A 17,311-nucleotide genomic window follows, 5' to 3' on the forward strand; every position below is an offset into this window, starting at 1 on the left:
GACATCTGTGCCATTGTGTTGTGACAAAACGGCACATTTCAGAGTGGCCTTTTATTGTCCCCAGCACAAGGTGCACCTGTGTAATGATCATGCTGTTAAATCAGCTTGTTGATATGCCACACATGTCAGGTGGATGGATTATCTTGGCAAATGAGAAATGCTCACTAACAGGAATGTAAGAAATACATGTGCACAAAATCTGAGAAAAATAAGCTTTTTGTGCTTATGGAACATTTCTGGGATCTTTTATTCCATCTCATGAAACGTGGGACGAACACTTTACATGATGCGTTTATATATTTTTTCAGTGTACAGTCGTGGCCAAAAGTTTTGAGAGTGACACAAATATAAATTTTCACAAAGTCTGCCTCAGTTTGTATGATGGCAATTTGCATATACTCCAGAATGTTATGAAGAGTGATCAGATGAATTGCAATTCATTGCAAAGTTCCTCTTTGCCATGCAAATGAACTGAATCCCCCAAAAACATTTCCACTGCATTTCAGCCCTGCCACAAAAGGACCAGCTGACATCATGTCAGTGATTCTCTCGTTAACACAGGTGTGAGTGTTGACGAGGATAAGGCTGGAGATCAGTCTGTCATGCTGATTGAGTTCGAATAACAGACTGGAAGCTTCAAAAGGAGGGTGGTGCTTGGAATCATTGTTCTTCCTCTGTCAATCATGGTTACCTGCAAGGAGACACGTGCCCCCATCATTGCTTTGCACAAGAAGGGCTTCACAGGAAAGGATATTACTGCCAGTAAGATTGTACCTAAATCAACCATTTATCAAATCATCAAGAACTTCAAGGAGAGCGGTTCAATTGTTGTGAAGAAGGCTTCAGGGCACCCAAGAAAGTCCAGCAAGCGCCAGGACCGTCTCCTAAAGTTGATTCAGCTGTGGGATCGGGGCACCACCAGTACAGAGCTTGTTCAGGAAGGGCAGCAGGCAGGTGTGAGTGCATCTGCATGCACAGTGAGGCGAAGACCTTTGGAGGATGGCCTGGTGTCAAGAAGGGCAGCAAAGAAGCCACTTCTCTGCAGGAAAAACATCAGGGACAGACTGATATTCTGCAAAAGGTACAGCGATTGGACTGCTGAGGACTGGGGTAAAGTCATTTTCTCTGATGAATCCCCTTTCCGATTGTTTAGGGCATCCGGATAAAAGCTTGTCCGGAGAAGACAAGGTGAGCGCTACCATCAGTCCTGTGTCATGCCAACAGTAAAGCATCCTGAGACCATTCATGTGTGGGGTTGCTTCTCAGCCAAGGGAGTGGGCTCACTCACAATTTTGCCTAAGAACACAGCCACGAATTAAGAATGGTACCAACACATCCTCCGAGAGTAACTTCTCCCAACCATCCAGGAACAGTTTGGTGACGAACAATGCCTTTTCCAGCATGATGGAGCACCTTGCCATAAGGCAAAAGTGATAAGTGGCTCGGGGAACAAAACATCAATATGTTGGGTCCATGGCCAGGAAACTCCCCAGACCTTAATCCCATTGAGAACTTGTGGTCAATCCTCAAGAGGCGGGTAGACAAACAAAAACCCACAAATTCTGACCAAATCCAAGCATTGATAATGCAAGAATGCTCTGCCATCAGTCAGGATGTGGCCCAGAAGTTAATTGACAGCATGCCAGGGCGGATTGCAGAGGGCTTGAAAAAGTAGGGTCAACACTGCAAATATTGACTGTGCATCAACTTCATGTAACTGTCAATAAAAGCCTTTGACACTATGAAATGCTTGTAATTATACTTCAGTATTCCATAGTAACACCTGACAAAAATATCTAAAGACACTGAAGCAGCAAACTTTGTGGAGATTAATATTTGTGTCATTCTCAAAACTTTTGGCCACGACTGTAGATTGAATTAGCCGCACAATATTGAAATTGAACGAGCTTATTAAAAGTAATTGGTTTATCACCGATTTTTCTTACAGTAGATTCATGCAACAGTTTTCATGTATCTTGTTCAATATTGTTGTATACCTCATTGTATACCTACCATTGTATACCTCATCACCATGGCACCATGGCACCATGGAATAGAACGGACAATCAGCCATCAGTAATTTTGTTTTTCTCTCCCTTCATTAAAAGTAGAAATGTAATAAGATCCGGATCACTTGTTTTCAGAGAGAGAGAGAGAATCTTCCATTAAGTAGGAGATAATTGATATGTTTCATTCCTTAAACTGTCTGATTTCTGTTATAATGACAACTGGCTTCTAGCAACTTAGGCACTTCCACTGATACAGAATGCATTCCAAATGGCACCCTATTCCCTACATAGTTCACTACATTTGACCAGACCGCTATGGGCTCTTGTCAATAGTAGTGCACTATGTAGGAAATAGTTTGCGATTTGGAATGCAGTCTGTATCAGTGGAAGTGCCTAAGTTGCTAGAAGCCAGTTGTCGTTATGGGGGGGGTGGGTTGAAAGTGGTACCATGAAAACTTTTAGATTGTTCATAACGGCTCAGATTGTAGTGGAATTTACTGGAGGGGGGAGAGAATTTCACAAGGGCATACAGTCACACAGGCAAAACACATACAGGTAAATGGCTCTCACACTTCCAGGCTGTGTAGCCCCCTTCCAGCCCATGATAAATGCTTGCAGTCAGTACACATTGTCCAGTGTTGGCGCTGTAACACAGACACTTCTGTTAAGGGGTGTTTATGAAAATCCAAAACTGTCACGGTCCCCTGCGATCTCTCAGCCCAATGTTTACATTTCCCACTCATTTTTTCATTCCCACTGTAAACACCAAACCCCTGGAGTTTCCTCTGTTCCTCTGGCAAGAGGCAAAGCAGAAACGGCATGACAGACCGCAGGCTCTGGTCTCCTGGTCTCCTGCCATTTGGCTGCCTGCGGTAAACAATGACAATACTGCCAGAGCGCTAGCAGTTAACCCCTCTTTGACCCAATCGTCAACTTTCCCTGTTAAGTGGGCGTGGCCACCTCTCTCAGCTCTAATTGAATAACGACATCATGATTAATGCGTTAATTGATCACCTGAGTTGCGGATGATGGATGTTTTTCATTCTCTCTCTCTCTCTCGTTTCTTTTTTTCTGTATTGGTCTTACTGGTAGGATTGTCATCATGAACACAGCTAACATGCTCCCCACATACTCCTTCGCTTTGAACTCTTGACCGTTCACCATATCTCTCCATATTCCTCTCCCACACCACCTACAGCCATGCTATTGTGCCTCCCACGCCCAACAAAGGCCCTGTCAGCCCCACTCCCTTCGTCCCAATGTCTGACCTTGGACCTTTGCTCTATCCTCACCTTCTCTTCATCTTTTGCTCTGTTTCTCTTGCTCTAATGGTTAAGACATTAGGTTGGCAAGTGGGAGACCCAGGTTCAATTCCCACATGGTAAATATACCCAGTGTTACGCAGGTTTTGCTGACGTTATTTTCTGTCTATGTACCCACAGCCTTCAGTCGAGCTCCCATCCCCATGGCGGTGGTGAGGAGGGAGCTGTCGTGTGAGAGCTACCCCATCGAGCTGCGCTGCCCGGGCACCGACGTCATCATGATTGAGAGTGCCAACTACGGCCGCACCGACGACAAGATCTGTGACGCCGACCCAGCGCAGATGGAAAATACACGCTGCTACCTTCCCGATGCCTACAAGATCATGTCCCAGAGGTAACAATCTAGACCTCTATACACAGTGAGCTCCAAAAGTATTGGGACATTGACCCATTTGTTGTTGTTTTGGCTCTGTACTCCGGCACATTGCATTTTTAAATGATACTATGACCGAGGTGGGAGTGCAGCTTTCATTTGAGGGTGTTTTCATCCATATCGGGTGAACAGTTTAGAAATTAAAGGTCTTTTTTGTACATAGTCCCCGCATTTTAGGGGACCAAAAGTATTGGGACAAATTCACTTATGCATTAAAGTAGTAAAAAGTAAAACATGTAGTCCCATATTCATAGCACGCAATGACTACATCAAGCTTGTGACTACAAATTTGTTTGACTAATTTGCTGTTTGTTTTGGTTGTGTTTCAGATTATCATTATTATAGAATGGTAAATAATGTGTTGTCATTTTGGAGTCACTTTTGGTGTAAATAAGAATAGAATATGTTTTTAAACGCTTCTACATTAATGTGGATGCTATCATGACTATGGGTAATGTGAATTATGATGAGTGAGAAAGTTAGACACACAAATATCAAACCCCAAAGACATGCTAACCTCTCACCATTACAATAACAGGGGAGATTGGCTCATTGACACCCGCCCCAAGTACTGACGTTGCAATTTTGGTTACCTTTTATTGAGCCTTTGTCTGGGGTTGGCAGGGCAGAGTGGGGGGGGGGGGGGGGGGGGGATTTCATGAACAAACTTTGTCCATTCAGGGGATCACGTCCTCATTGAAAATAATACACAATTCTCCAATGTTGATAATTTGTGTTCCATTTACATTTCTGAATTGACTTTAATTAGAGATGGAATTGACCCTTCGCTAAGCCCTGCCCCAGAATGTTGGGCAACCAATTGCAGCGCTCCAATGGATAGCAACTGCTGTCAAGTCCAACACCTCGGACAAGCTCACGTTTAAATTGCATGAAAGCCAGTAAGGGCTATGGAAAACGGAATGTTTTCTTCATAAAATAAATAACAAATAATTGAACAGTGCAGCAGGAGTACTTGCTACTCTGATTCCAGAGCCTGTTGATGGAGTATTTTTTGAATCTGAATAAGGATCCAAATGTTTGAAGAAATCCAATGTTTTGAGTGGAAGCGGTCAAGAATTCTGTAATGTTTTCCGATTGAACACTATAAATCCCTGTCTTGGCTGTAAATTCATACCACAAATACATTTGACCTGTGATAGAAATTAATGTTGATTTGAATACATTATCTGTTATTTGTCGACATAAATATTTTCTTGGTGAGCTATGGCTACATTGTGGGGATACCAGGAAATGGAGGCCGATTTGTCAGTGCAGACAAAGAGTATACAGCACTTTGACGGTGATTTAAGAGATTGTACACATAATTTGAGGATTTACATTAAGCAAATGTACACAGATCACCCAGGCTTTGAGCATACTGTACATGCAGCCAATGTGTTCGATTTAAGAAAAGTAAGCACATTCATCGTCGTTTTTTTGGTTGTGGTATGATGATCCTTATACAGTATTGTAATAGCCCTGGGTTGAGTAACTAAGTACTAGTAAGGAGAGATGGTAGACCAAGGTTGTCTGTCAAACCATTTTCCATAGATACACAGCATGATTTGGTTCAAGCCCTCTTTAAAAGCTGCAGAAATGTACCAGGATTTGTAGCGCTTGTCATGATCACGTCCTCATGAATACTGTAGGTTACGAGCACTCCACCGAGATAAGGTTTATCTAAATTGCTATTCAGTGTTGACACGTCCTCGTTTTCCAAACCCAGTGTTCCATGTGCTGCTTTGAGAATTCTAATGACGTTCTGCACATTACCTAACTGCCTTTCCCTCCACTTTGAGTGTAATGCACGACTAAGATGAGATACTCTCTGGTGTTGAGAAGTAGGGATAAAAAGGTAGGTCTAAACACCACTGTCAGATAATTGATCCGCCCCATAGCATCTCCCTTGTTATCCCTCCTGCACCGCCCACTCAGAACAGTAATCCTTGGCGGAATGAATCGAACTGGAGATGAGGAAGAAACAGAACAACAAAAAAGACAACCAGAGAAAAAGAACAGCGGCAGGGAACTGCACCTCTCTTTACCATCACAGAGCTAGCGGAGAGCAACTCACAAGAGCTAAACGGCAAGTGAAACCTGATTCAGAGCGAGCTCTTATTGTATTTGAGGCAAATTTGGCAAGTGGATAAAGGTTGTGGGTGGTGAGGGGGGCTCGGGGAGGGTAGAGTCCTGAGATATTTGTAATACTAGCAACATGGCTAACACATTAGCATGTGAAGAGGCCTGTGCGAGGTGTTAGCATGCAGGAAAGCGCAATGGACGTGCGGGATTCCCGGCTGCAACCAAGCTCCCACAGCTGTTGCTAGGAAACCGGTAGCTAAGCTCATGATAAAACAAAACAAACAGAAACTAAACAGAAACAAAAACTCAGAAAAAAGTACGTTCAAAGGTGAGGGATAATGCAGAGGTTGGCACGAGATGAAAAGCGGGCCCGAAAATTGCTCGCTCTGCATTTGTTTGTTGGATTCGTCTGATTTCCCTGAAAGGATAATGTGGGGTAAAAATACAGGCAGAAGAAGAATGGACCGCTCATCACACCGTTGCAGACTTTGACATACTTCAAAGCAAATCACAGTAATTATTCTTTGCTGTGCTTTTTTCCTGATTACAATTGACTGGCTTTGATCAGATTATCACATAACAAAATGCATTAGCATAGTGTTCAGACTAGGTATATATGTTATAACAAATAGACAATAGCAGGCAAACTCTCACTAGTATTTTTTTTCCAGTGATTGTTTTCATATATTTCTTTAGGTCTATCCATGAAAAGGATATTGGTTTCCTTCACGTTGTTAGCTACTGGCTTCCGTACACAATGTCCTCCAAACTAAATGGGCATTGGCACTGGCATACAGACCAGCGACTGAGACACACTTCCCTGGTATTTGATATCCTACCCTGCTTTGCCTGTGCCTCCCTCTCCCCCCTCCCACTTAATGGAATGTTCCTCCTTTGGGATTTCTTTCTCTTTTTTTCCAGCCCATGAGCCACCTGTCTTCCCTGCTGGCACTGGCTAAGTCATTTTGACGGGCATGGTCTGGGTATCATTCACAGCCAGTTAATAGGACGAACCAGGCTGCAAGCTCAAACTCTAAGCCACAGGCTAGCATCCATCATCAGAAAAATACCCATCCATGTCACCAAGCCCGCTATCCGTCAATACACATTTAGCTAGCTCAACGTACTTTTCCTCCCTTCGGAAGAATGGAATGAACCCCCCCCCCCCCCCCCCCCATGGAAAGACGGGTTGCTTACTAAAAATCCCATCGGCGCACAGAGTCTCTTCTAGCAAGGTGTTTGGTTCCATTACAGTCTTTTAAGCGAGGTCTAATAGCTTATGCCTGAGTGATAGCATGCCGCCGCGCCAGTGAGTGCCGTAATGCATCTCAAAATGAAAGCTGTCTCCCCACCATGCCCCCGACAGGATGAATGGCTCTGAGTCATTACTGATGCTCCCGCATGCGGTGGCCATTACGTGTCTGGAAAATCACAGCCACTCAAAGACGTGTCACCTGTGTGTGGGGCCGGGTTGCGACTGGAAGGTGGCTAATGATATTGTAATTCAACCAATGCAACCGGGACTAATTTGATGTAATTGGTGGCAATTACCACATTTTAGTCCACCTACTCTTCCCAATGAAAGTTCGCTGTCAACTAGGCCTGTATATCGAGTGTTTTTAATTTATCTACACAGGGTTTATTTTTTGGGGGCCTCTGGAAATCTCTCCTCAATAAACTCTGCAGTGAAGCTAGATTATTCATCAAAAGTGCTTCCGCCTGCAGCAGGGTGCTCTCATATCAATCAGGCTCTATCTCGACAACGTACAGGCGACGCGCCGTACTTCAAAAACAAACGGCGACGATATCGAACAACAACAGCCTCTGCCGTTTTCTCATCAGCGACCCAGCGCCTTTCCTCTTTTGTGTTCTCCCTTTCTTTCCCCTGAGGCGTTGTGGCCTTCACGGCCAGTTAATTACCGGCGATATCAAAGTCATATATCACCCGGCATCTCTGCAGACCTCGCCGGGTACCTTAAGGGGGAACGCCTGATAGGCTGATAGCATTGTGTCACGCCCGTGTATGATCCCCCTTGTAGGAGAAGAGGGTCATAAAGGAGACTCCTCCACTCCCCTCTTCCCCCCCATTTCTATCCCTTTTTCTCTGAGGTTTTCATCTCCACCATCGCTTTCGGGCCTTGATTGGATATCTACTGCTGATTCTGTCTATACACAGGAAAGGGTCTCGCCTCTCATCAGCCAAGTGCTGTTTCGAGTTTGCCCCCATCCCCCCCCCCCCCCCTTGTTGAGACAAACACTCTGAAAATGTGAAAGAAGTACCGTGTTGAAACGTGTTTTAACAAGGAAAATGTGCTTTTGTGCTAGATGCTTTTTTTTCTTTTAACTAAATTGACTCCAGTGTGTTTTGATTTTACACTAGTTCCCAGTAATTCAGATGGATATTTACCATCAGGGTGAGTGTAGAATGCAATAGAATTGCATGATATACCACTGGGGATTTGAAGCAACAGCAGGTCAACAGTTAACTTATTTTACAAGTATAACATCGTAGTTTTTTGGGGCTTTATTCACTTTGTCAAATGCAGGCTAGAATGTATGAAACAAGCAAAACATAATTAAAACTTAAAATTCCTCATCAAAGACAGAGAGGTGGGGGAGAGAAAGCGAGCATAGTGAAGAACCTTACTCCCTCACCATTGCGCTTGCAATCCGGTCAAGTTTCCGTCATTCTTGGCATTTGACCTACTTCAGGGTTTAAGAATTTGATGAGATATTTATATTAAAAAGAAACGATTACTTTAAGATTCCCTTCAGTTCCTATGTCCTTCCTCTTTCAAATCCTTTGACTTAACTGTTGTGATGTCGTAAGCGTACATTTCACTGGCGGGATAGGCAGACTCTCTTTCAACACTGCCAATTATCCAACCAAGTGGATATTCTGTTTTCATCATTATCATAATTAGTTTTGGCATTTCTGTTTCAAGTCACATTTGTTGATGCACATTCTTGTGAATTTGTTCCTTGATCTATGCATTTTTCATTGTTTCAGCAAATGGTTATGGAGCAAATGGCATGTGACTGTATACAATTTACTATTAGTACAAGCTAGGAGGGTATTCAGAGTCTTTATTTATGTACAAACACTGGTGAAATGCTAGTACTATTTTGAGAGGATGTTCACAGCACTGAAGCACAAACCACATGGAATGTCCTTACACAGAGGGGTAGATCAGCCCAAGTTGGCCCCGACAACGAGCTAGACATCAGCACACAAATGACTCTGCAGTCCTCTCTCTACTTTATACCCCATTGTGTATTAATCATGCCGCATATTCCCGCTTCTGTTGCTTGATCATATCTCTCTCAACCCGTTTGCTCATAGAAGTTTGCCGAACATTTATTTTGCTCTTCTCTACATTTTTTTTAAAGCCAATTCAAGTTTGGCCATTTTGATGACTTGGCGATATGGAATAGACGAGCGAGCATAGTGTAACAGGAGTTCGCCGAGCCGAAGCGGGATAATGTCTCATCGAAGATCAATTGGCTGTCTCTGACAAAAAGTCAGCCCTTAAAAAAGGCTTTGGGCGTTTTGCCAGCCTTCAGTGCCTTCAGAAAGCATTTTTACCTCGTGACTTACAAGTTTTGTTGTGTTACAGCCTTAATTCAAAATGTATTAAATCCATTTTTTCTTTCATCCATCTATCCACAATACCCAATGATGACAAAGTGAAAACATGTTTTTAGGAATTTTGGCAAATTCATTGAAAATGAAATACAGAAATATCTCATTTATTAAGTATTCACACCCCTGAGTGAATACATGTTAGAATCACCTTTGGCAGTGATTACAATTTTTCTTTAAAAAAATCTTCAAGCTCTGTCAAGTTGGTTGTTGAAAATTGCTAGACATTTTCAAGTCTTGCCATAGATTTTCAAGCCATTTTAAGTCAAAACTGTAACTAGGCCACTCAGGAACATTCAATATCGTCTTGACAGAGCTCATCTTTGGCCTTGTGTTTTAGGTTATTGTCCTGCTGGAACATGCATTTGCCTCCCAGTGTCTGGTGGAAAGCAGACAACCATGTTTTCCTCTAGGATTTTTCCAGCGCTTAGCACAATTCCGTTTCTTCTTATTCTAAAAACCTCCTAGTCTTTGCCGACGACAGCATACCACGATGACAGCCACCATGCTTGAAAATATGAACAGTTTTACTCAGTGATGTGTTGTGTTGGATTTGCCCCGAACATAACTTTGTATTCAATACAAAGTTAATTTCATTGCCCCGTTTTTTTCTGTATTACTTTATTGCATTATTGCAAACACGATGCATGTTTTGGAATATTTGTATTTGTCATGTTATGTTAGTATTGTGGAGTAACTACAATGTTGTTGATCCATCCTCAGTTATCTACTATCACAGCCATTAAACTCTGCCACTGTTTTAAAATCACCATTGGCCTCATGGTTAAATCCCTGAGCGGGTTCCTCCTCCTCTGGAAACTGAGTTAGGAGCCCTGTGTCTTTGTAGTGACTGGTTGTATTAATACACCTTCCAACGTGTGATTTATAACTTCACCGTGCTCAAAGGGATATTCAAGGTCTTTAAAAAATATATATTTATATTTTTTACCAATCTACAAATAGGAGCCCTTTTTAGCGAGGCATTGGAAACCCTGGTCTTTGTGGTTGAATCTGTGTTTAAAATTCAACACTCGATTATGGGACCTTACAGTTAATTGTATGAGTCGGCTACAGAGATTAGGTAGTTAAAAAAAAAATCAGGTTAAACACTATAGCACACAGAGTGAGTACATTCAACTCGTGAATTATTAAGCAAGTTCTTACTCCTGAACTTATTTAGGCTTGCCATGACAAAGGGGTTGAATACTTATTGACTCAAGACATTTCAGCTTTACATTTTTATTAACTTGTAAAAATGTATAAAAACACTTTGACATTATGTGATATTGTGTGTAGGCCAGTGACACATCTCCATTTAATCCATTTTAAATTCAGGCTGTTACACAACAATGTGTAAAAAGTCAAGGGGTGTGAATACTTTCTGAAGGCACTGTATGTTTTTTAAAGGGGGTAACCCAGGTCATGCATGACAATGCACTGTATGTTTTTTAAAGGGGGTAACCCAGGTCATGCATGACAATGCACTGTATGTTTTTTAAAGGGGGTAACCCAGGTCATGCATGACAATGCACTGTATGTTTTTTAAAGGGGGTAACCCAGGTCATGCATGACAATGCACTGTTTGGTTTATAGTACATAAATTACATGTTTGCATCTTAAATATTTGACCCATAGATGCAACAACCATATGTAATGTTGGTTAAATTCTCAGTCAGGCAATAAATAACTTGTGTTTATAATGTTTATAATTATTACAGATATATGCTCATCGGGGGGGGGGGGGGGGGGGTGTAATATAAGATATGTATTTTGGCTTGGTGTTGAACTTCACATATAAATCAACATTTGAGAGTAAATTCCTTGGCTAAGCATGAGGTAGGATAGAGATTATGAAGACTGATGAGAAGGAGAACTACCCACCACCGAAATGAAAAGGGAGCTTACCATGCCAAGCGGATGAGCAAGTAGTGCGATCATTGGCCATGCGTGACCTGCAAAGCCCTCCCTCGGGTGTCTCCCCCGTTGTTTAAAGTCAAGCCCTGCATTAGCATTTTAACTCCTCAAACAAAGCGGTGTCATATGAATTTATGCATGAATTTAATCTCTGAATCACAACTATCATACGTCTGCTTCTCGCACACCCTCAAGTTATTGGATACGGGTTTATTTTTAGAAATAAATCTCCAGTCTCAAATATGCTGAGTTTGTGTTTTGTCTATCTATTTTCTATTGATTAACATTGTGCTGTATGAGGCCTGTTTGAGACCAACACTATTATTTAAAAGGCAGAGCAGTTTGCTTCTGCAATTTTCTGACCTATCTGTCATAACTTATACATGTGCTGCAGGGTGTGCAGTGCCGACTAACTATTAATCAAGCTATTTCCCTCAAACTATGGTCGCGTTGAGCACCTGTCAGTAATAGAATCTGTCAACCACAGCATGAGACAATGGTGTGTTGTGAATACCGAAACAAATGTGCCACAATTAAATAAAGCCAAAGGAGGTTTGCCGACAATACAAACATAAATATGTAAAAGGGTAATAGAGAAAAGAGCTCTGACAGAAAAAGTAATGTCCCCCCATGGAATACACAGAACATGCAAGCAATAAAATTCAATCCAGTCTGATGATTACTTTAGGAATATGAACCCAATTCCAATCTGTTCATGTTTGCCTTCCTCATTCATCTAACCCTCTATTCCATACTGTGCTTTTCACAGAAAAAAAGTGTCATTTTTCCCCCTTTTTTTGTCACCTGATATAGTTGTTCAGCCCTGCCTGCCTTCTTTCTTTCCACCCGGCTTGATTAGAACCTGCTGTATTTCCATTTGGCCAATTAGATATAGTAAATTCAGCCTGACAGTCTAACCTTCCAGCCAACGAGCAAGCCTGGATCTTAGACCAGACTCAACAGTGATTAATAAAAAAAGGCCTAAACTGGCAGTGGAAAATGCTTTTGGGAGGTTTCCCCAAGCGGAGCGGATTGATAACTCAAGGTATAGAGGAAGAAAAAGAAACAGGAATGAATCCAGTAGCCGGGCGGTTTGAGAATCCCTTTGAGTTTTCTTATGCCCCCACAAGTTGAAGAAGTAAAAAAGTGGGTGAATTTGAGAGGTTGTAACTTCTCAACTTTGAACTGTTCTCCTCAGGAAACCCTGACATATCTCGGGCCTAATGTGATACAATGCCAGATTAATAGCCTCGTGCGGTGCGGTCACTGGTTAAACATGTGTCGTAATGAAAGTAAATGGTCGGGAGGAGGAGGTCTCAGTGAATTTGTTAGCTGTGGGAGGGGGTTTCGCTTGGATGCATCAGAACAGTAAAAAATTTGGTAATTCTGACAGGGGCAGGTGGTTAAACGGAACACTTGAAGCACACCGACCTCGTTCCCAGCTGATGTTTTCCTCCTTTGCTCAGATATCCCTCTGTCCTCCCTCTTCCTCCATTCCTCTTTTAATTGGCAGCTTGGAGTAGACACCCATTTGATGTCTACTATAGCTCATCGTTTCCTCCAGTAAGCCGACTCAAAGTGAACGCGTCTAAGGTGGCAATTTCTCGATTTTGTCGTCTTATGTAGGAGTGGGCGGCCGACTTCGCTTAACCTTTGGGTAACTTTGCGTTGAGCCATCCTCGCCTCGAAGATGAAACATCTTCATGCTTTTCTGATTTATGTCTCATGTCTACATCATTACCAGTCCTCCTAGGAATCTTCTACTCCCTTCCGTGCACCCTGCCCCTCTAAAGAACTTTCCCCTGATATAAATTCCTGCACCAATCACTTGCGCTAAGGGCTATTTAATTTAAATTGATGTGCGAACGGTAGAATGGTACAATTCACCTGAAAGACTGTGCCCCTATGAATCAGGCTCTGCGTGTCAGCCCAGGCTCCATGTTTCATTACACCACAACCCAGGTGATTTACACCAGCCTAAATTAGCTTGGTAATGAAAGCCTCTCCTTGTTTGTACCATATTGTTCCACTCCTAATACATCATCTATAGAGAACTAGGCAGACTTGGGGGAGGTAGGTCAGAGGGGCCGAGCTCCTTCATTTCCTTGGGAATGACCTCGACGGTAACGGAGCACACTTAGCCATACTTCTGTGTACTTTAGTCCTGAAAATAAGACTGCCGTAGTCTGGGAAAGAAAATAATGACATCGCCCAAGTGTCACGTTTCTGGAGTGTCCATTAGCTCCAAATAAACAAGATACATTATTTTCATCTGGGAGTCTAGGAAGTCATTAGCTTGGTTTCTGATTGTTTATCTAATTTATCCCCTTCTCTCACTGCTAGTCCAAGTGGTGCAGTGATATTGAATCATTCATGAGAACAGGGGCTCATCTTGGAGTTTGTTTGTCGGGATTTGAGTCTGATTTAGCTCCGTTGTGCCACTGCCAGCCCCACTAGTTGTCGAGTCGATGGCACTCTCTCTGGTTTTCTCCCAGTGTTTTTACAGCTGGGGATTTACTGCATTTGTCACGGAGTGCTGTATGTGTGTTTATATGTGTCAGCTGGATTGGCCAGGCGGCACTGTGGACTCAGACGATGGGGAGAGAGTGTGGGCTCATCTTGTAGAGCCGAGCCCAAACGAGGTGCCCTGGTCCTCAGTCAAACGGTGACTCAAGCTGTTTGTCTGGGACGGCATCCAGTCGGAGCTCAAATCAAATGTAATCAAATTGTATTTATCACATGCGCCGAATACAACAGGTGTAAACCTTCTCGTGAAATGCTTACTTACAAGCCCTTAACCAACAATACAGTTTAAGAAAATTGGAGTTACTAAATAAACTCAAGTAAAAAAAGTAACACAATAAAATAACAACAACGAGTCTATATACATATAAAATGTACATGTAGGTAGGGGTAACTTGACTATGCATAGATAATAAACAGTGAGTAGCAGCAGTGTAAAAATAAAATAAAAGGGAGGGGGGGTGTCAATGCAAGTTGTTTGGGTGGCCATTTGATTTATTGTTCAGCAGTCTTATAGCTTGGGGATAGAAAGGAGCCTTTTGGACCTAGACTTGGCGCTCCGGTACCGCTTGCCGTGCGGTAGCAGAGAGAACAGTCTATGACTTGGGTGGCTGGAGTCTTTGACATTTTTGGGCCTTCCTCTGACACCGATGACAACCGTTGTCATCAGCAAACTTAATGATTGTGTTGGAGTCGTGCCTGGCCCTGCAGTCATGAGTGAACAAGGAGTACAGGAGGGGACTAAGCATGCACCCCTGAGGGGCCCCCGTGTTGAGGATCAGTGTTGTTGCCTACCCTTACCATCTGGGGGTGGTCCGTCAGGAAGTCCAGGATCCAGTTGCAGAGGGAGGTGTTTAGTCCCAGGGTCCTTAGCTTAGTGATGAGCTTTGCGGGCACTCAACTCTGACGTTATGAGAGACTTTGTCCTTCTCCCAATTTCCAATGTACTCTCCTACTCCATATTATGCATATATATTTCTCTCTTGGTCTCTCTCTCTTTTGCTCCCTTTCATTTTCTCTGTCTCTCCCTCTGTCACACACACACACACACACACACACACACACACAAACACACACAACCACACATGCATGCTCGCGCGCACACACACACACACACACACACACTTGCTCCTCCCTCAGTGGGCCTAAGCTGGATATGAATGGGTGGCCACGGGACAACTTCTATGGGTGCAGCACTCTGGGGCAGCAAAAGAGTTGCCGCCGGCGGTGCCACCTGCTTCCACAGTCGAGGCGAGGGAGCGAGACGTCCCCTTCTCTCCCCGTTTTCCTCTCTCAGGCGCGCCGCGTCCCCCTGGTGACCTGTTTCTACCAGGCTTCCCTCGCTCATCCCGAGTCACCCCACCTACTGCGTCCATCTTTTTGGCAGCATCCATCCGGTCGTTGGTTCATAATTGTCTCAGATTTCAACAGCAGGGCTTTCCCCCAACACTTTCCAAATAAGTTTGTATAGGAGCCTTCTGGAGGTTGTTACAGTCTCTGGGCTTTATGTCTTTATTTAAGTCTTTTTTAGGATGTCTAGATTCAAATGTGTTTGACTATTATAACATCGGGTGACGCTTCTGTTGTTTTGGATGCTGTTACAACTTCTGTGCCGATGGTCGCAATTAGACTTCCCATGGGTCTCCGCTTCACAATCTATGGGATTAATATGAATAATATGAAATTATAGGAAAAGGGGATGCAAGGGATGTCAACTATCAATCTTTAATCTGGAACATTTATGAAACAATCCCTATGATCAATGTTTCATACCGGATACTGCACAATTCACTTTGATCCGAGGTCAGACGTGGCGTTGAATATTCTATCAGTTTGTACCCCACAACCCTAAAATATATACTTAATGAAGACATACTATAGTCAAGTATCATGTATGATTGAAGTCCTGGGAGCTTTTGAGAACTGTCTTTATATTTAAATTGCATTGAAATGGTGACCTAGCCACAACAAACCTTGTGTGGGTGCGTGTGTGTGGCTGCGTGGATGTGACGTTTACCTTTCATGTGTCCCACCCATCAGCTTATTTTGATAATTATGATGACGCCGTAGCACACTCCACGCCATGTGTGCATTTATGGTAAAGACTGATTTCCTAAATTAAAAAATAAATATCTTTGACCATTTCACTTCCAGTCCATGATATAATAAATGCATCATGGATACTTGGATGATGTCACTTCAAAATATCTGCATGTTTTGCAATAGGTTTACCTGTACAGAAGGAGCTGAATATTATTCGCTAAGATACGGATTATGTTCAGTCACGGAGTCAATACAAACATATCATGTCACTGTTATTCGTTTTGCAATACCGACCTATGTGTTATTAAAAAAAAACGTACTTCTCGCCAATAGCTGCTTTTCCTCATTATCCTTTCCTCATCTGAGAACAAATTCAATGCAATGTTCCCTCAAGGTTTATATTGGCCTGGAGAGCGGCCTCTCATGCTGCCATACCTGCTTGTGAAAGCTAATTATACCAGGTTATTTTCTGACTGGGAGCATGTCAATATGACACAGTGGGGAAGCTCTCAGTAGCTCTCGGTCCACAGTGCCGCATTGTTATTCATGAGCATTAATTCTGTCAATGGCCCCCGCAGCAGACACTGGCACTGGCCAATGAGAAATGAAAGCCTTATTGGGGATATGTTTGTTGCTGCTGCCTCACAGTTGTGTATTGTTTGGACACTGCCTTTTACCGTCACAATAGCGACCAGCTGAAAGAAGGGGGGTGAATAGAGAGAGAGATAACGGAGTGGTAAAGAGCGAGGGTAAGCGACATATAAAGGGGGGAAAGAGAGGAGAGAACAGGCTGAAGAGAAATGTTCTATGTGAAGAAGGATGGAAAGAGAGAGGTGGTTGTGTGACCTGCCGGTGCACCCAGCATCCTTCTTTTTTCCCCCGGAGATGCTGTCGCCACTCAATCAGATTTTCGGCTGTGTCACCTTGGGAAGTCGGCGGAATTGACACTGTCCACAGTTTCCTAATATTGTTGTTTACTTCACTGTCAGCAGGGACAACATCTGCTGGGTTTTGATTAGTTACGAGGCCAGAATATTAAATCAAACGCGAAGGAGCCTCAGTGACATCATATAGCAGTTTTGCATGCACACCTCCATTGGCGGCATAGGCTGTTACCCGTTTTTGGTATTCTGATAAAAACTGTTACCCATTTGATATTGGCTCTTCTATGTTCTATCTCACTAAATGGCATATATTAGTTATTTTTGTTAATGTGAGCTGTTGATAGTATGGGCTTTTTTTTGTTAAGGTTCGCTTTATTCTTATTGTGCAGGGTCTATGGAAGTCAACAGATTTCTTGACAACTGCCATGATATTATAACAAATAACATTCTAGTCTGTTTCCATGGTAGCGTCCATAGATAGAAATATGATATTGGCTGTTTCAATTACTATTCATTAA

The 17,311-nt window shown here is 42.9% G+C and overlaps 1 protein-coding gene across 9 annotated transcripts in view; it reads left to right on the plus strand.

The window, feature by feature from the left end:
* Window positions 1-17,311, plus strand: part of LOC139561888 (adhesion G protein-coupled receptor L3-like) — a 336,416-nt gene that overhangs the window by 138,045 nt on the left and 181,060 nt on the right. For all 9 annotated transcript variants that reach the window (XM_071379279.1, XM_071379281.1, XM_071379283.1 and 6 more), the window contains one exon: window positions 3,452-3,665. In XM_071379279.1, coding sequence (XP_071235380.1) covers window positions 3,452-3,665 — 214 coding nt within the window. The remainder of the gene's footprint in view (window positions 1-3,451; window positions 3,666-17,311) is intronic.

Source organism: Salvelinus alpinus, chromosome 31 (assembly GCF_045679555.1).
Source record: "Salvelinus alpinus chromosome 31, SLU_Salpinus.1, whole genome shotgun sequence".
NCBI lineage: Eukaryota > Metazoa > Chordata > Actinopteri > Salmoniformes > Salmonidae > Salvelinus > Salvelinus alpinus.